Genomic DNA, 25,828 nt, shown 5'->3' on the forward strand with positions numbered 1-25,828 from the left:
AGTAGATCCACAAACTCACATCACTTTATTTTTGAGTGGGGGAGTCTTGTCCTTGACATGGCATTTTACAGTATATTGACTTTTAGGTTTTTGTTTGCAGGAGAGGCAAAGAAGGCCTTAAGCAGGGCCTTAAGCGTTCACTACTTTTTATCCTTAACCCACCCTCTTTGTAAAAAGCTCATAATGTATTCCTGGTTAATGTTATTTCCAACCATGGCCCTCAAAAGTTGTGCTCTTTTGAATGTTTTGACCTTTGACCCTGATAACCCTGCTCAGCTTCCCTGCTCAGTAAACCAAACCAAAATGTGGATTGCAGTCTCTCTTGGTCCATAACGTATGTCAGTGGAGGCTGCTCATAATGGTTGGAAAGGAAGGAAGGGCACAGGGGAGGGTGGTATTGGTTCCACAATTAGTTATTTACACTAATTACTGAATTACTACATGGTTTGATGTATTTGATACCATTCCACTAATTCTGCTCCAGCCATTACCACCAGCCCGTCCTCCCCAATTAAGGTGCCACCAACCTCCTGTGGTGTAAGTCATTGTCAACAAATATATGCGCAGGTATTTGGGGCCGAACTGCATTTCCCATCGACCATCAGTTCTGGTGACGTAGACAGTAACAAAAAGATTCCAAGATGGGGCTCGAAAGTACTATGGTCTGGTAAGGGGAAAATAAATTGTCATATGTATTATTATTTAAACTAAGTAAGAGGAAGAGTTTGTTTAGTTTAATGTGAACGTGCGTCTTTTTTTTATCATTAAATTGCCGCTAACATGAGTTATGTAAACACGTCCGGCCAGCAATCCTAGCCATTTTCCTGAGTCATTTTTGGCTTGCTAATGCTAGCTTCGCTATGACATGCAACGGTTATGATTGCAATAAAACACTTCAGAGAATTTAGAGCAGCTTAGTTAGCTAGCAATAAGTTGTTTCAAGTAAGGTCGTGATAGATTTTGCCAATGTAGCAAGCATTACATCCCGAAACTGTTATCGTTAGTTAGTATTCTTTGTTATTTGGTGAACAAGGCAATGGTTTAAACATAAGGTTCCGAAAACGATTACCTCAGTCTTTGTTTCTGCCTACTGTAAGCTGCTCTGGATAAAAGTTTCCTATGTCAACATCGACAACATTCGCTAGCTATGCACTTCAATATGTCCCTTACCATCAGTCTGTCTAGGGATTAGCAGTAGTATGGGAGAAGGGGGTAAAATGGAGAGTCCTGGTTGGGGAAAACGTTTGGCAGAATGTTACTGTTGCCAGTTAAAGGGCACACTTAGATGCACGTTGCAGAACTGGTTGCTAAAATTCTAATAGTTATAATTTGTGACAAAAAGCAAGTATAGTGTAGAGCAGTGGTGTCAAACTCATTCCACGGAGGGCCTAGTGTCTGCAGGTTTTTGGTTTTTCCTTTCAATAAAGCCCTAGACAACCAGGTGTGGGGAGTTCCTAACTAATTAGTGATGTTAATTCATCAATCAAGTACAAGGGAGGAGCGAAAACCCGCAGACACTCGGCCCCCCGTGGAATGAGTTTGACACCTGTGGTGTAGAGCATCATTGTACCATCTAAACCACTGCGAAATATATTTCCAATAACCACATATTGTATTTTCAGTTTTGAAGCTGGTGTAGAAAACCAAACGTAAAATAGTTGCTTTCAATGAGAATTACATAACTCACATTTCTATGTGAATTTGGTCTGTGTACCCAAAAACGTACAAATGACAGCATTAACTAATTTATGCAACACTGTTCTAAATATAGATATAATACCAGCCACCTTGTCACTGTGCTCTAATACAGGATTTCCCAAACTCAGGCCTGGTGCACGTTTTGTTTTTTGCCCTAGCACTACACAGTTGATTCAAATGATGAACTCATCAAGCTTAGGTGGTTTGAATCAGCTGTGTAGTGTTAGGGCAAAACCTAAATGTGCACCCAAGGAGGGGCCCCAGGACCGAGTTTGGGAAACCCTGCTCTAGTGGGCCTACATCAGGGATGGGCAACTCCAGTCCTCGGGAGCCTAGTTGGTGTCACACTCTTGCTCCAGCTAACACACCTGACTCCAATAATCAACGAATCATGATCTTCAGTTTAGATTGCAATTTGTTTAAATCAGCTGTGTTTGATAGGGATGGGGTGGAAAGTGTGACAACTCCGGCCCCTGAGGACTGGAGTTGCCCTCCCTGGCCTACATGCTACACTGTGTAATGTATGTACTGTGTTGTCTGTGCGCCTCAGTGTGGACAACAGTGAGTATATGAGGAATGGAGACTTCCTCCCCACCAGACTTCAGGCCCAGCAAGATGCTGTCAACATTGTGTGTCACTCCAAGACACGCAGCAACCCCGAGAACAATGTGGGCCTCATCACCATGGCCAAGTAAGGAGCTGTGTGTGTGAGATGTGTCTTTGTGCTTATCCTACGGTCGCAACAAAAAAATTAAACATTCATCATTTAGATATTACAGGATGCCTGGATACTTGTGATTTTATTTTTAGTGATTGAGTGTAAGAAATGTGTAGTAACTATTGTTCTCTGCGCAGTAACTGTGAGGTGCTGACCACGTTGACTGCAGACGCGGGGAGGATACTGTCTAAACTGCACGCTGTCCAGCCCCGTGGAAACATCAGCTTCTGCACAGGCATCAGAGTGGCACATGTATGTATACTACACAATAATACAATACAATTTCATCTTATTGTATGTCATGACACTAAACCCTGTGTCCTCTCCTCTCCCAGTTGGCTCTGAAGCACAGACAGGGGAAGAACCACAAGATGCGTATAATTGCCTTTGTGGGCAGCCCAGTGGAGGACAACGAAAAGGATGTGAGTGTTCTATCAATGCAGTGTGTGGCGTGTGTTGATAACTGCATGCATGTCCCCTCTGACATCATTTCCTGTCACATTCTCTCTAGCTGGTGAAAATGGCAAAGCGTCTAAAGAAAGAGAAAGTCAGTGTGGACATCATTAACTTTGGAGAGGAGGTACCAAATATCTTACCTAATATTTATCTGGTCTCATTATTTCTTTATAGCCATCACTGTCTCCCTTATATAAACTCCTTTTGGTCTCCAGGAGGTGAACACAGAAAAGCTGACGGCCTTCATCAACACTCTGAATGGGAAGGAAGGAGCAGGGTCCCACCTTGTGACAGTGCCTCCAGGCCCCAGTCTGGCTGATGCCCTGCTGTCCTCTCCTATCCTTGCTGGGGAGGGAGGAGCCATGCTGGGCCTGGGGTCCAGTGACTTTGAGTTTGGAGTGGACCCCAGTGCAGACCCAGAGCTGGCACTGGTGAGAGGGGGAGGACTAGATGGGTTGATCATCCTCTGTCACTCTTGTTTTTACGCTTTCTAGTTCTCTCTCATTGCCTCTTTTTTGGATGATTATTATCGTATACTACAATCTTCCTCCTTTGAACTTTTTCTGCACTCTGTGCCTTCTCCAGGCTCTGAGGGTGTCTATGGAGGAGCAGAGACAGAGGCAGGAGGATGAGACTCGCAGGGCAGCAGTGGTGTCTGCTGCTGAGGCCGGGGTTCCCTCGCCTACCGCTGACGGTGACACAAATACACAACTCTCCATCTACACCCTGTACACATAACTATAACCCTCCACCTACAAACTAATCACTCATCTATAACTGGCAACCAACCAATGCCTATACACCATTATCTCTCTCCCCTCTCTGTACTTGGATCTTCCCTGGAGGGAGGCACTGCATATGGGGGACTAAACTGTTAACCTCCTCCTGTTCCAGAGTCAGACGAAGCTCTGCTGAAGATGTCAGTCCCCCAGGCTGACACTGCCACGCCCGCTATGCCCGACTTCAGCCGCATGACAGAGGACGAGCAGATTGCCTACGCCCTACAGATGTCCATGCAGGGTGGAGGTCAGTGACATACACCTGTTATAACCAGCCATAGCCAGTTATAACACGGCACAGTCAGTCTAACATCTGTCCTATCCTACCCAGCAGAGTTTGGTGCAGAGTCAATGGACATGGACACAGGAGCCCCTGTAGACTCAGAGGGTGCTAAGGTACGGCCAACTCTCACACACCACTGAGATGAAAGTGTAAATGTGTAGCGGACATACCCGCTTGTTACACATGCTCAAAGGCTCTTGTTTTTCTAGCGTATGTTAATCTCTCTCTGCAGGATGAGGAGGACTATGATGTGATGCAGGACCCAGAGTTCCTCCAGAGCGTCCTGGAGAACCTACCGGGTGTCGACCCCAATAACGAGGCCATCCGGAATGCCATGGGCTCGCTGGCCTCACAGACAGGATCCAAACCTGACAGCAAGAAAGACAAAGACGATGAGAAGAAGAAATGAACATTTACACAGTAAACATAATAGATACCCTGGCGTTGACCTGTTGACAATGGCTCCTTTAATATAATAGTTGTGCAAACTGTAACCTCAAATGACCTCTAGGTTTTTTTTGTATCGCCATACTCAAACAGTTGACCAGGGCTTTCTTTATCTTTGTTGTGTCAAGGTTAATGATGCATGTTGCCTTTAAAAAAAATAAAAAGTTTGTACTAAAGTGAAACCTTATATCAACCCAAGCACATTCAGTAAGTGTACATTTATGTCCTGATAATAAATAAATTTACATAATTCAAGAGAACACCTCGGCTGATTGTGGAATTTTGTGCCAATGTTGACATGCTGTACACATACTCCTAAAGAGGGGATTGATGTCTACACAACAGATGTGGTGGAATATGGACTTGACTTTTAGTATAAAAATGTCAGATAAACATTGAATTTATTGCAAACTATCCCTGTGTAACTAGGTCTTTCTGAAAAGCCATGCTTTGTGAAACACAAAAGATGCATTGTCTAAATTTTGTCCCTGCAACACCACAAATGCAACAAAAGCATGCCCTTGGCTTTGGACGACATTGCGACATAAAGGTTATTTGATTGTACCACTGCCATTTTCAGGAAATGATAGCCAACACTCGCCAGAGCAAGAACAAGGCATTACAATATAACACGTATGTACGGCAGGAGTGTGGAAAACAGCTGGCAAATTGCATACACATCAGCTTCCAAAGTTGACACGTTATGAACCTGGCAGGACCTATCTCCCCCGTCGTTTCTGGTGACGAACAACTCATGCGTCAAAAAGGAAAGTCGGGAACCGAAGAGCCAGGTAAACAAACCACATTTCCTTCACATTTAAAACTAGATATACATTTCTGCTTGTCACATATACCCGTATAAGCCACTTATTCAAATGAATGTCCTTAAATAATTTCCAATTGTAAGGTTTAAATACCTGAAAAGCAGGCGTTAAAAGGCTTCCTTGCGTTGACGACGACGTAGAAAATTCTAGCTAGCTAAGTAATGTTAGCTACGCTAGCTGGTCGGAGCAATGCTAGAAGGGAACGTAACTAGTTAGTGATTGTGTGCCGAGGTGGTTGACAGCTCAGTGTGGTAGCGAGCTACATAGCTAAATACACAGTCTGTCTGATAACGATAAAATATCCACATTTTGTGTTCTCGCAAACTCAGCGAGAATAGCTAGCTAGCTAGTACAGCTGCACTGCATGAAGCATGTGCAACAAGGGGAGAATAACGCTGTCTGAAAACTAGGCCTAGCTATCGGTGTTGCTAGCTGCCATTGCTGTACTAAAGCTTGTTAACATTAGCTCAGTAGCCAGTTTACACGAGGGCAGTAGGGGAACTTGAACTTTCAAATAAGTTTCTAACTTCCAAATAAAGTGGTTGCTTCTAACTGCTAACTCATTCAACAAGTTTGCCAGGTTTGAGGTTTATTGGGATCTAGTAATATACTTACATAGCTACCTGAAATATAGGCTATTCAACATTGCAGTTCAACATTATGATGATGCACGTTCAAAACAGTAAGTCACAACTACATTTGTCATGAATTATCAAGATTCATAGTATTCGGTCCTGCCTCAGGCTTTGGTTGGGTTGGGGACAACAGTGTTTATTTCTCACTCCTGTGTGTCAGTTCTGCAGGTTTTGTAATCCGGGAATGGGGGACATGAAAACCCCAGATTTCGACGACTTGTTGGCAGCCTTCGACATTCCAGACATCGATGCCAAAGAGGCCATCCAGTCTGCGCCGGAAGAGGGTGGGGAGGGGTCAGGGAAGGTTGGGGGCAGCGTGTCGGGGGCCGGGGGTCCCTCGCCAAGACCTTCCAGCCCCACTGACTCCCCTCCCAACTCCCAAAGTGAGCCTCCAGTGGTCAGTGTGATTGTTAAGAACAGGGTGAGGCCTGACTCCTATGAAGAGACTGAGGAGTCAGATGAAGAGGATGGGGACAGCGCTGGGGGCAGTGGGACAGACCCTGAGGTGGAGACTGGGATGGGAGTCAAGGGGGGCCTGCTGAATTCACAACTGGCTCCTAGGATGCCTGGTATGGTCTCCTCAGAACCTCTCCTCCAGAATGGGTTTGAGGGGTCCACAGTCACTCTGGAGCCCAGTGTGAGAGGCCAGGGGCTGGGCCAGGCCAACGGGGAGCTCTGGTCAACCTGCTCCCCTCCTACTGCGAGTGAAGGAGGGGGCAGCATTGGAGGCGCAGGGGGGTCGGCCTGCACAACCAAACATACAGTTAATATTCTCAACAGACGGAAACCTCTCTCCTCTCATACCTCTGCTGGTCCTATAACCTCCATATCCTCCTCATCATCGTCGTCCTCACTCTCTGTCAACCCACACCTCTCTCCCTCCATCCTGAGTGAGGACACTCTGTGCCCTCACGGAACTCTTTCCCCCCCCCCTCCCTCCAACGGAAGCCTGAGAGTGGGGGTGAGGCGCATCATGGACTCAGATGAGGACGACTCTGAACCGGATTTGGGAAGCCCGCTAGTGATCCAAGAGAGCCCAGATTCTCCCATGTGCTCCCCTCCCAAATTTCCACGCAGACACCGCCAAATGTCCTCTTCAGAGCTGTTCAGTTCCCCAACTCCCTCCTCCCCTCCTCTCCTCTCTTGCCCTCCTCCTCTCTCCTCCAAACCCCCTCCCTCCATCTCTCAGACATCCTCCATCTCTAAACCCCCCGCTCCAGATGAAGTACCCTCCACCCCCAGGTCTCCCTCCCCTCCTCCTGCCCAGGCCCGTCAGTCCTGGCTGGCTGCCGCCCTCAGTAACCCCAGACCCATCTCTAGCCCTGTGATGGAGGAAAGAAACCCGGAACATGTGATCGAGGAGAGGGACTCACCAGAGAGCCCCCCGTCTGACCAGACAGGTTCTGCTATGTCCACTGTGTCCAAGAGGAGCTCCAGCCCTGCACCAACCTCAGCATCAACTCCACAGGGGGCTAGAGAGGGAGAGGAGCCCATGGAGAGTGAGCCTAGCCTGGGGTGCAGGTCAGACAACAGTGAGAAGATGGAGGTTGTGGATGGAAGACAAACAGGAGACACGGAGACGGCTCCGGTCAATTCTACGACAACACCAACAGCCCCCGTTCGCCCACTCAAAGTCCGAATCAAAACAGTCAAGACCCCTACAGGCAGCATCACCAGGACAGTGACGCGAGTAGCATCCAAAGGAGCGGGGGGGACCCCCTCAAAAGGCGCAGATGGCTCCAAACCCTCCCCGGGGGGTCGTACGGTCCTCAGCCGGCCCAAGAGGGTGGCATCTCAGCAGCCTCCGCAGCAGAAGTCAAAGGGTGGCAGCCTCCTGCCTGTGTCTACACTCCAGGATGCAAGTACCGCCATGTTGATGGCCGCCAGCAAGGCCCAAAACAAGATGGCCGCCGACAGCAACAAGCCCAAAGTGTTGGCTACGGCTGTCAGCATCACCAAGTCAGCAGCCCTCCCCTCTGTCTCTCCCGCCTCTTCCTCCTCCCCCAGATTCAGTCCAGGGGGGGCCGGTGTGCGCAGCCTGGGCCAGAAGACCCTGAATGGGGGTGTGTCTGTGTCCCACTCCCCCCTCCTCACCCCTCAGGGGGGCAGTAGACCAGCCTCCATAGTGAACAGTACAGGAGCCATTATCTCCAGGAGCCAGTCCAGTCTGGTGGAGGCCTTCAACAAGATCCTCAACAGCAAGAACCTGCTGCCCAGCTACAGACCAGACCTCTGTACACCACTACCACCGGAGTGGGACCTGCCTCTGCCTGCACAGGTAACAGACCTAGGTCTATATCAGGGGTATTCAACTCTTACCCCATGAGGTCCGGAGCCTGCTGCTTTTCTGTTCTACCTGATAATGAATTGCACCCACCTGGTGTCCCAGGTCTAAATCGGACCCTGGTTAGATGGGAACAATGAAAAAATGCAGTGGAACTGGCTTTGGGGTCCGGAGTTGAGTTTGATGGGTCTATATCAGCATGGATTCAATATTGCACTAGTAGTGGTTGGGGTAAAAGCGGATGTCCAATTTCTGTAAGACCTTGTGTTCAGTAGACCAATAAATCGCTCTTGTTTATGTTGTGTGTTTTTTTATGGTCACACACCAGATAGGTGCAGTGAAATGTGTTGTTTTACAGGGTCAGCCATAGTACTACGGCACCCCTGGAGCAAATTAGGGTTAAGTGCCTCGCTCAAGGGCACATATTAATCCCCAAAGGGGAAATTTGATTGCGCCAGCCAATACATACAAGACCAATGAATATGCATTGTATCTAGAGACATGTCATCGACATAGGTATCGTATTCATGTTGTTCTTCCTTTGCGTCGCAGGGCTACCGCTGTCTGGAGTGTGGCGATGCGTTTGCCCTGGAGCGCAGCCTGGCCCGCCACTACGACCGGCGGTCCCTGAGGATCGAGGTGACCTGTAACCACTGTGCCAAGCGGCTGGCATTCTTCAACAAGTGCAGCCTGCTGCTCCACGCCAGGGAACACAAGGAGAGGGGACTGGTCATGCAGTGTTCCCACCTGGTCATGAGACCTGTCAGTGTAGAGCAGATGATAGGCCAACAGGACACCACTCCCATCGGTGAGAGAGACTGTGTGCTATTACCTTCATATCTCACCTAGGACTGTATACATACAGTGCATTCGGAAAGTATTCAGACCCTTGACTTTTTCCATGTTTTTTTTAGTTTACAGCCTTATACTTAAATGGATTAAATTGTTTCCCCCCCTCAATCTACACACAATACCCCATAATGACAAAGTAAAAACAGGTTTTTAGAAATGTTTGCAAATGTATAAAAAAGAAAATAATGAAATATCACATTTACATAAGTATTCAGACACTTTACTTTGCCGAAGCACCTTTGGCAGCGATTACAGCCTCGAGTCTTGGGTATGACACTACAAGCTTGGCACACCTGTATTTGGGGAGTTTCTCCCATTCTTCTCTGCAGATCCTCTCAAGCTCTGTCAAGTTGGGTAGGGAGTGTCGCTGCACAGCTATTTTCAGGTCCCTCCAGAGCTGTTCAATCGGCTTCAAGTCCGGGTTCTGGCAGGGCCACTCAAGGACATTCAGAGACTTGTCCCAAAGCCACTCCTGCGTTGTCATGGCTGTGTGCTTAGGGTTGTTGTCCTGTTGGAAGGTGAACCTTCGCCCCAGTCTGAGGTCCTGAGCGCTCTGGAGCAGGTTTTCGTCAAGGAGATCAATGTACTTTTCTCTGTTCATCTTTCCCTCTCCTGACTAAGCTCCCAGTCCCTGCCGCTGGAAAACATCCCCACAGCATGAGGCTGCCACCACCGTGCTTCACCATAGGGATGGTGCCAGATTTCCGTCAAGACGTGACGCTTGGCATTCATGGTCTGAAAGCCCTTTAGGTGCCTTTGGGCAAACTCCAAGTGGGCTGTCATGTGCCTTTTAATGAGGAGAGGCTTCCGTCTGGCCACTCTACAATAAAGGCCTGATTGGTGGATTGATGCAGAGATGGTTGTCCTTCTGGAAGGTTCTCCCATCTCCACAGAGGAACTCTGGAGCTCTGTCAGAGTGACCATCTGGTTCTCCGTCACTTCCCTAACCAAGACCCTTCTCCCCCGATTGCTCAGTTTGGCCAGCTCTAGGAAGAGTCTTGGTGGTTCCAAACTTCTTCCATTTTAAGAATGATGGAGGCCACTGTTCATTTTTTGGTACCCTTCCCCAGATCTGTGCCTCGACACAATCCTCTCTCTGAGCTTTACGGACAATTCCTTCGATCTCATGGCTTGGTTTTTGCTCTGACATGCACTGTCAACTGTGGGACCTTATATAGACAGCTGTGTGCCTTTCCAAATCATGTCCAATCAATTGAATATACCACAGGTTGACTCCAATCAAGAGATATTTGTAGAAACATCTCAAGGATGATCAATGGAAACAGGATGCACCTGAGCTCAATTTGGAGTCTCATAGCAAAGGGTCTGAATACTTATGTAAATAAGCTATTTCTGTTTTAAATGTTTCATACATTTGCAATTATTTCTAAAAACCTTTTTTCACCTTGTCATTATGGGGTATTGTGTGTAGATTGATGAGGGGGGGAAATAATGTGATCAATTTTAGAATAAGGCTGTAACGTAACAAAATGTGGAAAAAGTCAAGGGGTCTGAATACTTTCCGAATGCACTGTAAAGCATCTCAGAGTAGCAGTGCTGAACTAGGATCAGATTTGACTTTGAGATCATAATGAATATTATATAACCGGGGGGACCTGATCCTAGATCAGCACTCCTACTCTGAGACGCTTTATGAATACTAGTACAGCGCTGTTTATCAGTACCTATCTACTCTCTTTTCCTCTCACTCTTTTTTTCCTTTTACCTTTCACTCCCCTTCCCCTATATTTCCCCCATCTATCTCCCCGTCTCTCTCTATGCCTCCTTCAGGCATGCTCTCTCCCTCCCTCTCCACCTCCTCTGTCCCAGCGTCCTCTGCTCTGGCTGTGACTTCAGCAGTGACCCCGGCAACCCTGAGCCCCGCCCCCCAGCTGCAGCAGCCAATCATCAGTAAGAAGGCGACAGAGCCGGTGCTGTACACCAATAACAAGTGTCCTGAGTGTAAGGTGCAGTTCTGCAGCAAGGCTGAGGTGGCTGCCCACTTCCAAGAGGTCAAACCAGCCCTTAACACTGTGAGTAGAGCAGTGTGTGTGTTCAAAAATCCACTGAACTTTTTCAGTCTAGACACTGTATGTAATAGCTTGTTTCATGGCTTTAGGAGTACCTGCCTTACTGACCTGTGCGCCCTCCTTTCCCCATCTGTCTCTCTCCCTCCAGTCCTGTACGGAGTGTTCTCCTCCCATGCTCCTTCCTAACGGCTGCAGTGCCTCTGCTCACGCTCGCATCCACAACCCCCGCCCCCCCTACGTCTGCCCAGAGTGTGGGGGTGTGGCCAAGCAGCCAGCCTTTCAATCCCATTTGGAGGAGGCCTGTCTCCATTTCACACGACGCATCGGATACAGGTGACCTTTCACCCCTCACTCCCTCTGTGGTTGAAACAAACCTAGTTACTCCCGTAGACACTGATCTAGGATTAGATTACCTTCCCACCAAATAGGGCTGTAGCGGTCATGAAATTTTGCAAAAGTCTGCCGGTCTCAAGGAAATTGACCGTTAATTAACGTAAACATGTGCACCTTTGGAACATCAATATATAAAAAAGTATAATAAATCTATGTAATGTACACCATCACAATAAATTGATTATTTATTTTAGTCAGGTCTAAAACATTTTGATATGAAGAAAATGTATTTCAGAAGAATAAAATTTGAGTTGGGCTACTGTAGGCCTATGCTATCTGGATATGCTCCATGCCATAGGCTGTAGGCTTGTTCATTTAGCTGACAATATATGCCTTTTATTTTATATGATTTTATAGTAAGAACAGTATAATTGATGATTTGAGAAAGGTAGCAAAAAAAGCTTGCGCTCTGTTCCTTGCCTCGGGCTGCACAGCTGTTCTCTCATCAAGTGATCATATTTTCACCCATCAGACTATTCTCAATTTAATCTTTTCTTTACTAATATGTACAATTTATTTTGATTTAGAATGGCTCATTATCACAGGGGCAGGGGAAAAAGACATGTCATCTGTATGCACTCCAATAGTGAATGGAGGCTGCGCGCTTTCCCGCAGGTCCGTTTTGTAGGCTACTTGGGTTTTATAGCAGAGCATGTGCTTAATATGAGCAGCTGAGAAATAAATATAACACTTATTTCACTCCACACAGGAGTGCTCCGGCTGCCCTACAGGCATGCTCCGGCTGCCCTGCAGGCATGCTCCGGCTGCCCCGCAGGCATGCTACGGCTGCCCCGCAGGCATGCTACGGCTGCCCCGCAGGCATGCTCCGGCTGCCCCGCAAGCATGTTCCGGCTGCCCCGCAGGCATGTTCCGGCTGCCCCGCAGGCATGCTCCGGCTGCCCCGCAGGCATGCTCCGGCTGCCCCGCAGGCATGTTCCGGCTGCCCCGCAGGCATGTTCCGGCTGCCCCGCAGGCATGTTCCGGCTGCCCCGCAGGCATGCTCCGGCTGCCCCGCAGGCATGTTCCGGCTGCCCCGCAGGCATGTTATGCTCCGGCTGCCCCGCAGGCATGTTATGCTCCGGCTGCCCCGCAGGCATGTTATGCTCCGGCTGCCCCGCAGGCATGTTATGCTCCGGCTGCCCCGCAGGCATGTTATGCTCCGGCTGCCCCGCAGGCATGTTATGCTCCGGCTGCCCCGCAGGCATGTTCCGGCTGCCCCGCAGGCATGTTATGCTCCGGCTGCCCCGCAGGCATGTTATGCTCCGGCTGCCCCGCAGGCATGTTATGCTCCGGCTGCCCCGCAGGCATGTTATGCTCCGGCTGCCCCGCAGGCATGTTATGCTCCGGCTGCCCCGCAGGCATGTTATGCTCCGGCTGCCCCGCACGCATGTTATGCTCCGGCTGCCCCGCAGGCATGTTCCGGCTGCCCCGCAGGCATGTTCCGGCTGCCCTACAGGTCCTATTCTGCCCAAACTCTGTATGCCATGGGTTCTCCAACCCCGTTGCTGTAGCTACCCAGTGCTCCATTTGAGAAACCAAGTGAAATCTGTTTGAGAACATCGATAGTGACATATTTTCGCAACGAAACATATTTCACTAAACTGTTGACAGCTCGTCTGCGCGCTGGAGAGAAGGGAGGAGATGGAAACGCATGGTGGTGAGATATTCTGTATAGCTAAAGGTAATGTGTCACCCAATTAATTATGAAAATATAAAAAATGCCCTATTACTAGGCTATTCAAAATCAAATTCACTATCATTGTAGGCTAACTGTAAGCTGCCCTGCACGATAAATGACGCAACAGCATGGCCAAGGCCTATAGGTTCTCTCCCAGACTCATGGATAGAAATGTTGGAGCGTAGCATAAGGTAACCAGTCCATCCAGTATCCATAATAATACAGCCCACACTGAAAGGCCATTACTAGAATTAGTTTAATATTTTCCATTGATGTCAGAGTGGTTAGAGGGACAATGGAGCCCTGAGTACCAGGCCATTAGGACCTGATGGAGGGACAGTAGAGCCCTGAGTACCAGGCAATTAGGACCTGATGGAGGGACAGTAGAGCCCTGAGTACCAGGCCATTAGGACCTGATGGAGGGACAGTAGAGCCCTGAGTACCAGGCCATTAGGACCTGATGGAGGGACAATAGAGCCCAGAGTACCTGACCATTAGGACCTGATGGAGGGACAGTAGAGCCCTGAGTACCAGGACATTAGGACCTGATGGAGGGACAGTAGAGTCCTAAATACCAGGCCATTAGGACCTGATGGAGGGACAGTAGAGCCCTGAGTACCAGGCCATTAGGACCTGATGGTAGTTAGCGACTTGAGAACTACTAACACATGTCCAGAGTGCATAAGAGGAGATTACCATGACTCAACAATTACGTGGTCATGACTTGTGACTGCCAGTGTGTCGGTAATATGGCCACTGCAACAGCCCTACCACCAACCCATGCTTTAACCATTAGGAGGATGAAGAAATATCTGACCCTGAATCAGTGTTTAGGGACAACATCTACAATGATATTTCTCTCTCTGTCTGCAGGTGTTCTAGTTGTCAGGTGGTGTTTGGAGGGTTAAACTCGGTCAAGTCCCATATCCAGACGGCCCACTGTGAGGTGTTCCATAAGTGTCCCAGCTGCCCGATGGCCTTCAAGTCCTCCCCCAGCGCCCAGAGCCACATCAACACCCAGCACCCCACACTCACTGGAGGACAGGCCAAGTATGTACGCACACACTGGTTGTGGTCTCAGATTTTTACATAAAAAAAATAAAATAATAATTTCACCTTTATTTAACCAGGTAGGCCAGTTGAGAACAAGTTCTCATTTATAACTGCGACCTGGCCAAGATAAAGCAAAGCAGTGCGACACAAACAACAACACAGAGTTACACATGGAATAAACAAACAGAGTCAATAACACAATAGAAAAAGTATATATACCGTGTGTGCAAATGGCGTAAGGAGGTAAGGCAATAAATAGGCCATAGTAGCGAAGTAATTACAATTTAGCAAATTAACACTGGAGTGATAGATGTGCAGATGATGATGTGCAAGTAGAAATACTGGTGTGCAAAAAAAGTAGGTTGTTGGATGGGCTGTTTACAGATGGGCTGTGTACAGCTGCAGCGATCGGTATGCTGCTCAGACAGCTGATGCTTAAAGTTAGTGAGGGAGATATGTCTCCAACTTCAGCAATTTTTGCAATTTGTTCCAGTCACTGGCAGCAGAGAACTGTAAGGAAAGGCAGCCAACAGAGGTGTTGGCTTTGGGGGTGACCAGTGAAATATACCTGCTGGAGCGCGTGCTACGGGTGGGTGTTATTGTGATCAGTGAGCTGAGATAAGGCGGGGCTTTACCTAGCAAAGACTTATAGATGACCTGGAGCCAGTGGGTCTGGCGACTAATATGTAGCGAGGGCCAGCCGACGAGAGCATACAGGTCGCAGTGGTGGGTGGTATATCGGGCTTTGGGGACAAAACGGATGGCACTGTGATAGACTGCATCCAGTTTGCTGAATGACATCGCCGAAGTCGAGGATCGGTAGGATAGTCAGTTTTACGAGAGTATGTTTGGGAAGGAGAGTTGACGGTCTAGCCAGACACCTAGGTATTTGTAGTTGTCCACATATTCTAAATCAGAACCGTCCAGAGTAGTGATGCTAGTCGGGCGGCGGGTGCGGGCAGCGATTGCTTGAAGAACATGCATTTAGTTTTACTCGTGTTTAAGAGCAGTTGGAGGCCACGGAAGGAGTGTTGTATGGCATTGAAGCTTATACCCTTCACTCCTTCCTTACAGGATGATCTACAAGTGTGTGATGTGTGACACGGTATTTACCCAGAAGCCACTGCTGTACGTCCACTTTGACACCCACCTAGTCAAGCAGAAGGTGCACGTGTTCAAGTGTCCTGAGTGCCCCAAGCTCTACGCGCAGAGAAGTTCCATGCTGGAGCACATCAAGGTACATCTATGGGTTCCCCTCTCACACAGTCCTTCTCCAGACTGGGTTTGGGTCAGTCAGTTCTGTTGATATGATATGTAGCTTAACTTTCCTCCATCTCCCTATCTGCTGTGTTCCTTTCTCTATTCTCCTCCCCCTTCCCTCGCTCAGACTACTCACAGAGGCCCTGCGGTCAAACAGGAAGTTCCCGTTGCCATGGCGCCCTCCCCTGCCCCTCCCCCCCGGGTGCGGAGCTCGGTGAAGACGGAGAGCTCTGACGGAGAGGAGTGGGGAAGGGAGGAGGAGGAGGAGGAGGAAGAAGAAAGGGATGGAGAGAGCAGTAAGACAAGCCCAGGGTGGAGCTGTGCTCCCTGCCACGCCCGCTACGCTGACAGAGAGGACTACATTACCCATATGGCCGAGCAGCATGGCAAGGTCAGGAACACAGACTGCACATGGACTACACATAAAGACAGTTAAATGTTTCATGCAGTAGTGATATACTGTTTGATGTGCAGTACAGTAGATTGATTCTGAATCGGTTCTAACTGATCAGTGATCCATTGTATCTTCTGACCCTCTAGGTCAGGCCTACTCTACTGCCGGCCCACGGGCCCAGTCCCGCCCAAAATTAACCCCTAACTGGCCCTTAAACGAATCACCTAATCACCACAGGCCCAATCCTCACTTGAGAAAAGTTATGCTTAATACGTCACTTACGTTCTTCCATCAAAATACGATCAGAGTTTATTTATGCTCAACTTTGAGCTCCCCAGGTGTTTCTCAAGTTGGGATTGGGCCCGATCATATAGGTTATAAAGTCATATCATGTATATCTCTAAAGTTCTGGCGCACAGTCACCTCTCACATGAAGTGGAGGGATCCAGGACAGTTTGCCCTCTTTTTTTTTCTTTGAAGAACAGATTTTCAGCCGTTTTTCTCAGTAAGCATCATTGTCTTTAGTAGCCTTTCTGTTTTTAAACTAGGGAAGCTGAGGGGACTGTTCACTGTAAGGTGCCTGTGTTTTGTGTAGATCCTGAAGAAGTTCCCGTGTAGTCTGTGTGAGAACTCCTTCTCCTCTACGTCCAGCCTCAGACGCCACATCAGAGTCAAACACAAGGGCATCAAACGAGCCTTCCACTGCCGGTGAGTATGCACACTACACCCAACCCCTGCATACCCTACCCCCACGTCAGAGTCTAAATGAGTCATCCACTGCTATTAAGTATGCACACTACACGCTAACCCCTATACTACCCTACAACAGCTGTATCTCACCTTAACCCCTACACTAAACCCTAACGTGTGTTTGTGTGTGTAGGTTGTGTAGTGAGGGTAAGAGGACGTTCAGCAGTAGACTGGTGTTGGAGAGACATGTCCAGCTGAGACACGGCATGTCAGCCCTGGACACAAAGGTACAGTTCCACTTTCTCTCACAACTACCGACTGAAGCCTTTATATAGGAAGACCGGTTATTAATGCTAAATGTCATTAACTCTAATTCTCTCTGTCTGTCAGCGAGGGAGGGGTGCAGAAGGGGCCGACAGTTCCTCGGAGCAGGACGGAGGCTCCAACCCTCCGTTCACTGTTTCAGCTGAGGAAGACGGAGGAGGGTTAAAGACTGAGGAGGAAGAGGACCATGTGACCGAGGGCATCATCCCTGCTAAGAGACCTCGCGTCACCTCCTCGGCCCCCCCTCCCCAGCCAGAGTCTGGGTTCCACTGTGCTCCGTGTGGCTTCACCACCGAGGACCGTGCCGTCTTCCTGGACCACATCCCCCAGCACCGCTCTGAGGCCCTGGGGGGAGGAGTCAGCCTGCAGTGTCTACAGTGTGGAGCCTGCTTTGCCTCTGCCCCCTCCCTCTCCCGCCACCGCTTCATCAGCCACAGGGTTCGAGACACGCCCCCTGACAACCACAGCCGTCACGGCCATAACGACCGCTCCCTGACATCATCGCCCGGCAACGGCGGTAACCACGGTGACGGGAGTCCCAGAGGGGGTTCCCTGCCGGGGTCACCCTCGTCCTCGTCTCACCCCCCCACACCGCTCGGGGAGGACGGGGAGGGCAGGGTGGGGTGTAAGGTGTGTGGGAAACGCTTTGAGAAGGTTTCGGATCTGAACACACACTTCAGGACTCACGGCATGGCCTTCATCACCGCACGCAAGACAGACAAACCTGTCTGAGAGAAAAGAGAGAGGGAGGGGAAGGTAGAGAAGGAGGAGGAGAGAGACAGAGAGAGGAGATAATATTTTGGAGGGAAGGAGGGTGAGAGAGTACTATAAAGTGCAGATATTTTAGTAAGAGAGAGGAGGTATGGGAAGGAAGCTCTTCACTGTAAACCGTTCTTCAGCAGTGTGTTCCTGTCATCACTTATCCAACACACAAGCACATTGTGATAACAGTTGTTTTTATTCAATTCTTTCTTATTTCATTTTCTGGCACATTTGTCATATGGCAGCCATAACCTGTGTGTGTTTGTCTGAATGATTCTGGACGCAGTACCTCAGGTGCTGTACCTGTCTATACTGAGGTAGTATTAACATCTCACTGAGTTGTAAACAGTGGAGGCTGCTGAGAGGAGGACGGCTCATAATAATGTCTGGAACGGAGCAAATGGAAAGGCATTAAACACATGGTTTCCATGTAGTTGATACCATTCCACTGATTCCACTCCAGCCATTACCACGAGCTCATCCTCCCCAATTAAGGTGCCACCAACCTCCTTTGGCTGTAAATGAGTTATTAAACGCATTATTACAGGTTATATTACCAAATAACACTTCCATTCAGAAGTGTACTTTTTAAAATGACAGTTAACCACCAGTCAGTCTACAGCTGAGTTCTATTAGGGTTCTGTTGTCCGTCATCAACAGGGAATGTGACTGGTGTTGGAAGAGACTAGTCAACATGGGGGTGTGATTTGCTTATTGATTTGAATGTTTCAGTTTTTTATGGTTCATCCAAGCACAGAATCTCACAGTGGATTGGTGACAGCCACCACTGGGCTTTCTCTGTGTAGAGCCCGTCCCAGTTCTCATTCTCACTGTTGCATTGATTTTCTTATAGTTTTGTTCATAGGCTTTGATTTAAGGGGTTGTGTATGTGCAGGTATTTGTTTTTCATTGTAAGCTCTGGATTGGCTTTGTCTCTTGAATGTTCTCCATTCTCATCCCCGTCCGTCTAACCATATAGTATGATCAGGGATGAGATTGGCTCCACAGAGACGTCAGGCAGAGTATTCCTGTTGATCCGGCCTTGTAACATCAGGAATTCCAGATGAATCAGGAAACATCCCATCTCAAGATGACCCTGTATAACCTGGAGGGGTTGGGTTGGACCCTTCCATTACTAAAGTGTGGTTGTACTTGACCACAACTGAACCATAACCATGTAAATATGAGTACTAGACAGCTATCCTCTCTTTCTCTCTCTGAGAGGGAGGGAGGGTCCTGGAGGAGAGGGGTGAGGGGTTGAGGACAGTGATTGTATGCTAAAGAAAAGCATGTAAAGCGTGTTGAAATACAGTAAAAAAAAAAAAAGGGGGGGGGTTTACCTTAAAGATTAGTCACCCAATCAGCGGTGTTATCTCTTCTACTGTTTTGATAAAGGTATTGTGTGCGTGTCTCCAGCTAGAGTTTCTTCAGTTTTCAGAGATTACAATGTTAACACAGCCCTCTTTCCCCCTGTAACCCAATTCTATGTTTTCTTTCTTGCGTAGAGCATTTCTAATAAAACACCCAGAGATAGAATATAATAATCACTTTGAGTCTCATTTGAGCTTCTCTGTCAGTCGTAACAATCCATAGAGTAAGTGATAGTAGGTTCATAATCTTTATTATTAAGTTAGTCTTCCACTTCCAAACTTGTCAGCACTGGGTTAGCACCCATAATCCTCATCTTATGATCCCAACTCTCAGAAAACAACCCATGCAGAACACCGACTCACACATCATTACATGTTCCAGCATTGTCCTACTAGAAGAGACCCACCATTGCAACAAAGATATAGAAAGATATATATTTCTTTAACAAATAGAATAAAAATATCTTAAGTGCTTTTACATTGTCACAGGTATCTGTATCTGCTTTGATGTGCTAAAGGCCTGTTCTGGCTTAATCTAGAATATGTTTAAAAAAAAAAAAAGAAGCAGGATATACAAGTTATATTTGTTACTGTTAAATGTGTTAAAATGTGCCATATCAACAATCTCTATTCTTCTTCAACACATGCATGAGTAGTTCCATATGTCATGCGTGTCTATTGGATGTGTAGTTTCTCACTACAGGACAAACCCCAGCAGTAGGAACAAGAAGGGCTGCATAATGACTCCAACTCCCAGAGTTCCCAGCATAGATGCTCCTAGTGGAGAAAAAAAGGAATTACACCACTTCTCCTGCATATCCATCTTCATTTCAGTTTCTTCCTCATAGTCTAATCAACTCTTTATCTTACCTGACCACAGGAGCATTCCTTTATCTCCATCTCTCACTCCTGTTGTGTACATAACATCTCGTAAATTTGTAATTACCAGCATATGACTGGGAAATATCCACTTGTCAATAATGGGGCAGCAGGTAGCCTATTGGTTAGAGTGTTGGGCCAGTAACCAAAAGGTTACTGGATCGAATCCCCGAGCTGACAAGGTCGTTCTGTCGTTCTGCCCCTGAACACTGTTCTCCGATAGGCCGTCATTGTAAATAAGAATTTGTTCTTAACTGACTTACCTAGTTAAATAAAAAATCTGTGAGCTCAGCTTGTTTGCCATTAGCCAATCGGCATTCTCAACTAGTTCAAAGCACTAGAACACTTTACAAGTAGTATTTTCTGAGGTTCCCACTTGTTATGAATGCAGCATTCATCTCTCCTACTCACCTGAGAGTTGGGGCAGGTTGCTGGGTGGGTTTGTAGTCGGTTCTGCGCGGTCATTGGCCATTCGGTCGTAGGCCACACCCAGAGCATTGCCAAGAGCGGCCTGTTGTGCCTCCCCCAGCACCGCCCACTGTGCATTGGTTACCATGGCAGCATTGTCAGGACCCAGGGCCTTCAGCTGGCTGGTTGAGAGTGCCTGATCAGAAATCAGAAGAGTATGGAGTGCTGGGTTCCAAAGTCACCTATTTTTTTCCCGTAAACCTAGTAATTAGAAAACCTCCGTGGAACACAGCAGAGATAGAGAAGAGCCCCCTAAGCAAACTGGTTCTGGGGGTCTGTTCACAAACAAACCCCACAGAGCCCCACGACAGCAACACAATTAGACCCAACCAAATCATGAGAAAACAAAACGATAATTACATTGGAAAGAATTTACAAAAAAACAGAGCAAACTAGAATGCTATTTGGCCCTAAACAGAGAGTACACAGTGGTGGAATACCTGACCACCGTGACTTACCCAAAATTAAGGAAATCTTTGACTATGTACAGGTACAGACTCAGTGAGCATAGCCTTGCTATTGAGAAAGGCCATCGTAGGCAGACCTGGCTCTCAAGAGGAGACAGGCTATGTGCACACTGCCCACAAAATGAGGTGGAAACTGAGTTGCACTTCCTAACCTCCTACAAAATGTATGACCATATTAGAGACATACATTTCCCTCAGATTACACAGATCCACGAAGAATTCGAAAACAAACCCAATTTTGATAAACTCCCATATCTACTGGGTGAAATACCACAGTGTGCAATCACAGCAGCAAGATGTGTGACCTGTTGCCACAAGAAAAGTGCAACCCGTGAAGAACAAACACCATTTTCAATACAACCCATATTTGTTTATTTATTTTCCCTTTTGTACTTTAACTATTTGCATATCATTACAACACTGTATATAGACATAATATGACATTTGAAATGTCTTAATTCTTTTGGAATTTTTGTAATGTTTACTGTTCATTTGTTATTGTTTATTTCACTATTGTTTATCTATTTCACTTGCTTTGGCAATGTTAACATGTTTCCCATGCCAATAAAGCCCTTAATTTGAAATTGAAATTGAATTGATAGAGGGAGGCAGGGAGAGAGAGAGTGTACTCACAGCGAGGCGGTCTGGGGGGATGAGGGGAACGCTGGTCGGACTGAGGAATGAGAAGGCAGAGGGACTGAGAGACGGAAACTCTGACAAACTCAAACCAGCTGGAGAAAAGTGAGATAAAGCAGAGAGAGAGAGAAAGAGAGAGAGGGGGGAGGAGGGATGAGAAATGGCTTACATTTGAAAATGTATTTCACAAAATAAGAGGGAGCAATAGTGTGAGAGAGAGAGAAAGAGGGGAACAGAGGAGTGTATCTGACCCATGATGTTGCCCAGAGAGTTGACCCGAGCCTCAGTCCATCCCTGTGGTTCTCCAAACACAGCCACGGCACGCTGCTTCAGAAGCTCTGTTACTGCCAGGGGGCACTGCACCTCGCCCACCGACTGTACTGCCTCCCTATAGAGATACATAACACATTATAAAACAAGCTCACGCAAACACACATGCACTGTCCATGTCTAACCTGAAGGCATCAGTGTTGAGTTGACCAGTCTCCTCAGTGTTCAGACCACAGATGAACTGGTCCAGTCCCACCAACTCTACAGCTCCCAGTTCTCCCACTGTCTTATTAATACGCTCCACAAAACCCCTCCACACAGCCTCCCTCTGCCAGGGACCAGACATGATCATCATTAGAGTAGTATTTTGTGTGTGTGTGTGTGTGTGTGTGTGTGTGTGTGTGTGTGTGTGTGTGTGTGTGAGTGAGTGAGTGAGTGAGTGAGTGTGTGTGTGTGTGAGTGAGAGAGTGAGAGAGTGAGAGAGTGAGTGAGTGAGTGAGAGAGTGAGAGAGTGAGAGAGTGAGAGAGTGAGAGAGTGAGAGAGTGAGTGAGTGAGTGAGTGAGTGAGTGAGTGAGAGAGAGAGAGAGAGAGAGAGAGAAAGTTCATATATACAGTACCTGTGGTTGTGTCCAGGAGCAGCGGGAAAGTGTCTCCAGAGTGTCCAGGGAGGAGAAGGGGAGGCTGGGCAGCTCTGTGAGGTTGAACCCCTGAGAGACACAGCCCAGCAGGAGCACCTGGCTCTCATTCAAACCTGACACTGGACCCCAGGCCTGTAGTACAATATAGTACAGCACAGCTCAGAAAGACACTCAACAGCAGAACAAAAAAAGATGCTCACCCCTGCACTCGAGATTCTTCTAACTTCTGTGGAGTTGGATGAAATGACCCCAAGATTTAGACACTGATCTAAGGTGTTTCGGAACCCCCCGCAGACTTGAAGAGGGTAAACTGATCTGTGCCTGAGCCTGGCCATCTACCTGGATGGCCTTCTCTCTGAGCACCACTAGTTGCTCGGCGCTGTAATCAAGGACCTCCCCCAGCGTTTCCACGGCAGTGGTGATTGTGGCAGCGTCCATCTTGGAGAGCTGGGCTGGGCTCCAGTAGACATTGGCTCCGCCCAGTTCCTCCAACAGAGACACAGTAAGGCCCGCCTCCCCCTGAGGGAGAACTAGAGAGAGAGGGTCCAGGGAGGTTGTGGTAAATGTATTGTAATGTACGTCTTTATTATGTTCATATTCAAAATAATCCCACACACATTCTTATCTGCACCTTAGGTGTGTGTGTTTCTCCTCTCTCACCTGCTCTCCTCCTGCGCATGGGCATTACTTCAGATGTGGAGGTGGAGAGAGAGAAGAGTTTCCATCGCAGGGCTGAGAGGTCCGGACCCCTTCTAAACTCCTGAGGAGGGTTAGGGACCGGAGGGCTGGGTAGGCTGTCCATCAGGTCAGACAGAGTCTCTTTCAGCCACGACTAGAGGGGGGAGAAGCCAGGGTAGAAAGTAAAAGAGCAGAGGTTATCTTCATTTTTTGAAATTCACAGAAACATTCTGGATTATGAAAGCTTTCTTTATTTCACAAGCGTAGACAATATCAGGGAGAGACTAGTCAAGGGCCTTTCATATGTGGTTGTCAGGGAGATCATGGTGATAGAGAGCCACTGACCTTAAAGCGCAGTGAGCGGACAGCAGAATCATCCAACAGGAGAAGAGGACCCAGGGATTTGATGGTGTCAGCTGTCCAATCAGACGGGTCACTTTCAGAGGAGAGAAACAATAATAATTGTATATTTGTCAAATGTTATTTTGGCAGTAGCAGTTCTATCTAGAAAGGTGAGAGGATGTGCTTGTTCATACCCGTATGTATCATTGAGCAGCTGGAAGAGCGCCCTCCAGTGGCGTGGAGGAATCTGTTTGCAGGAGGCCAGGGCCTGCACGGTGGAGTTGAGGACCTCAGGGGCCAGGAGGGACATCTGAGAGGGGGCCAGCTCACACAGCAGCAACCCCAGACTCAACACCTCCTCACTGGACAACTTTGACATGTTCCTCCCCTGAGGACACAGGGGTGCACCGGGCTCTGTCACTCATTGCAGTATGTGTGTGTGTGTGTGTGTGTGTGTGTGTGTGTGTGTGTGTGTGTGTGTGTGTGTGTGTGTGTGTGTGTGTGTGTGTGTGTGTGTGTGTGTGTGTGTGATTTACACTAAGATTAGGGTTGGGGCTAGGGTTAAGGTTGAACTGGGATGTGGACATGAAGCTAGGGTTAGGATTAGGGTTAGGATTGAACTAGGATCTAGACATGAACCTAGGGTTAGGATTAGGCTGGAACTGGGATGTGGACATGAAGCTACACGTGTAGGATCTTAATTTGAGCCAGTCTGCTACAGTAGGAAAATAATCCTGCAGCAGCAGGAAATGTGAATTATTATGTGGATTATAATTAATGGACTTTTTTTTTGTTGAGGTTGATAAAAAATATTGTTATGGCAAATCAAGTCTGACATTTTAAAGTAGAAATTATAAACTTAGAAGCCCTTTTAAACCTTGAATACACTAGTTTGCATTCCTACGGTCTCAGCAACAATAGTGACCAGATCCTACATCTGTAGGGTTATGGTTGTGTGTTTACCAGGCAGTTCAGGGCTCTGTTGGTCAGTGTGGGGCGAGAGCGAGAGGTGAGAGGCAAAGAACTCAGGTTGGCCTCTTTCATCTTCTTCATGAACACAGCACATACAGAGGCAGGTAGACTGGCTATCTTCTCAGCCCTGAGAGAGAGAGAGAGAAGAGAGAAGAGAGAAGAGAGAAGAGAGAAGAGAGAAGAGAGAAGAGAGAAGAGAGAAGAGAGAAGAGAGAAGAGAGAAGAGAGAGAGAGAGAGAGAGAGAGAGAGAGAGAGAGATGTCCACAGACATTACCTGCTGATTGATTCTTAATTTATTATCCCACAATTTAAAATATTTATTTCATGTATGTTTTTAATTTCAGGAAATTCTGAAATATATAGGGGATACACTTAAAAAAAACATTTGCATAAAAACAATGGGTCAGTGTGGCCCCCTGGACAGCTGGGGACGATTTCAATTGAAACCCCTGAAACACAGCAAAATCTGCCAGTGTGTGTGTGTAATCACGGCAGGTGAAGCAGCAGCAGGGTGGGGATCTCCTCCAGCTCTGTGTCTGTGATGTTGTTGAAGTAGCCTGCTCTCTTTTTCTCCAAACCTGCAAACAGACTCTGTGCAGTACAGCACACCTGACAGACAAGGTGAGAGGGCGGGAGATAAAAGAGTGTCTCAAAATCAATGTAAAAATAGCCCCTAAGCATGTAATAACCAGCCTGACCTCAGAGCTATATGAAACAAACTTGTATGTATTTCTGAGCATCTCGAAGACGTATGATATCTACTAATGGCCTAGTTACTTTAGACAGAAATTCATTTAGGGAGGTTGGTCAGAGAGGATGAGTGGGTGTAATTCGCGACCATCTAACAATCCAAAGGTTTCGTGTTTGAGTCGTGTCGGGGCAATTGTAGCTTTTTATACAACGGGTGGGTCTAATCCTGAATGCTGATTGGATAAAATCGCATTCCAACCGGTGTCTATTCCATAAATTAACACCGGCTAAATCTACTCCACTGTTGAAAACTAAACACTGTCCAAAAGAAATGTGAGATAATGTCCAGATGCTTTTTATAGTGGAGATCAAGTTTATAAATTGCCTGGCTGGGCTGAAGAGACAGTGGATTGCACAGTCAGATGAAACAGAGTAAATAGGTATTTTAATGTCATAGATTTAGCCGGTGTTAATTTATGGAATAGACACCGGTTGGAATGCGATTTTATCCAATCAGCATTCAGGATTAGACCCACCCGTTGTATAAAAAGCTACAATTGCCCCGACACGACTCAAACACGAAACCTTTGGATTGTTAGATGGTCGCGAATTACACCCACTCATCCTCTCCGACCAACCTCCCTAAATGAATTTCTGTCTATTTGTATAAACCTTGCTGTTGGTCTCTCCGACATTTGCAACATTGTTTCAATATTCAAATTCGACTCCAGCTGTCCCATAGTAATGAAAGTGTTGGGACGAGACAGACAGACAGGCAGCGTTTCTCAGCCAGTCGAAATCATGAATCAGCTGGCATATTTTCATGGATATATATAAAGAAATGTAAATTGAAAAA

General features: G+C 47.4%; 3 protein-coding genes across 6 annotated transcripts; 2 read left to right on the plus strand and 1 right to left on the minus strand.

Annotated features, from left to right (window-relative positions):
• Positions 1–573: 573 nt before the first annotated feature.
• On the plus strand, positions 574–4,643 carry LOC120048802 (26S proteasome non-ATPase regulatory subunit 4-like). 2 transcript variants are annotated; one of them, XM_038995031.1, is made up of 10 exons: positions 574–667; positions 2,249–2,389; positions 2,554–2,668; positions 2,752–2,838; positions 2,928–2,996; positions 3,088–3,303; positions 3,458–3,566; positions 3,767–3,898; positions 3,983–4,047; positions 4,167–4,643. In XM_038995031.1, the coding sequence occupies exons 1-10, from the start codon at positions 642–644 to the stop codon at positions 4,341–4,343; spliced, it is 1,137 nt and encodes a 378-aa protein (XP_038850959.1). In that variant the 5' UTR covers positions 574–641; the 3' UTR covers positions 4,344–4,643. The 2 variants fall into 2 exon arrangements, with proteins under 2 accessions (XP_038850959.1, XP_038850960.1); XM_038995032.1 differs by having other exon boundaries at positions 3,986–4,047; positions 4,167–4,633.
• A 321-nt stretch (positions 4,644–4,964) lies between these two features.
• On the plus strand, positions 4,965–19,107 carry LOC120048803 (zinc finger protein 687a-like). Of its 3 annotated transcripts, none has more exons than XM_038995033.1 (11): positions 4,973–5,172; positions 6,001–8,118; positions 8,677–8,932; positions 10,768–11,009; positions 11,155–11,339; positions 13,951–14,127; positions 15,205–15,367; positions 15,518–15,781; positions 16,380–16,492; positions 16,668–16,761; positions 16,865–19,107. In XM_038995033.1, exons 2-11 carry the CDS (start codon positions 6,025–6,027, stop codon positions 17,528–17,530), a joined length of 4,254 nt encoding a protein of 1,417 aa, XP_038850961.1. In that variant the 5' UTR covers positions 4,973–5,172; positions 6,001–6,024; the 3' UTR covers positions 17,531–19,107. The 3 variants fall into 3 exon arrangements, 2 of the variants coding, with proteins under 2 accessions (XP_038850961.1, XP_038850962.1); XM_038995034.1 differs by having other exon boundaries at positions 6,009–8,118; XR_005477042.1 differs by lacking the exons at positions 15,205–15,367; positions 15,518–15,781; positions 16,380–16,492; positions 16,668–16,761; positions 16,865–19,107 and adding an exon at positions 12,109–13,080 and having other exon boundaries at positions 4,965–5,172; positions 13,951–14,048.
• A 520-nt stretch (positions 19,108–19,627) lies between these two features.
• Positions 19,628–25,022, minus strand: LOC120047297 (otoancorin-like). The gene is made up of 13 exons (XM_038992822.1): positions 24,981–25,022; positions 24,773–24,891; positions 24,273–24,408; positions 23,504–23,697; positions 23,313–23,403; positions 22,950–23,121; positions 22,629–22,819; positions 22,269–22,421; positions 21,836–21,978; positions 21,632–21,768; positions 21,378–21,475; positions 20,221–20,413; positions 19,628–19,707 (listed from the first exon to the last, which is right to left on the minus strand). The coding sequence occupies exons 1-13, from the start codon at positions 25,020–25,022 to the stop codon at positions 19,628–19,630; spliced, it is 1,749 nt and encodes a 582-aa protein (XP_038848750.1).
• Between the last annotated feature and the right edge of the window lie 806 nt (positions 25,023–25,828).

The sequence above is a fragment of the Salvelinus namaycush genome, chromosome 5 (assembly GCF_016432855.1).
Source record: "Salvelinus namaycush isolate Seneca chromosome 5, SaNama_1.0, whole genome shotgun sequence".
Taxonomy (NCBI): Eukaryota; Metazoa; Chordata; class Actinopteri; order Salmoniformes; family Salmonidae; genus Salvelinus; species Salvelinus namaycush.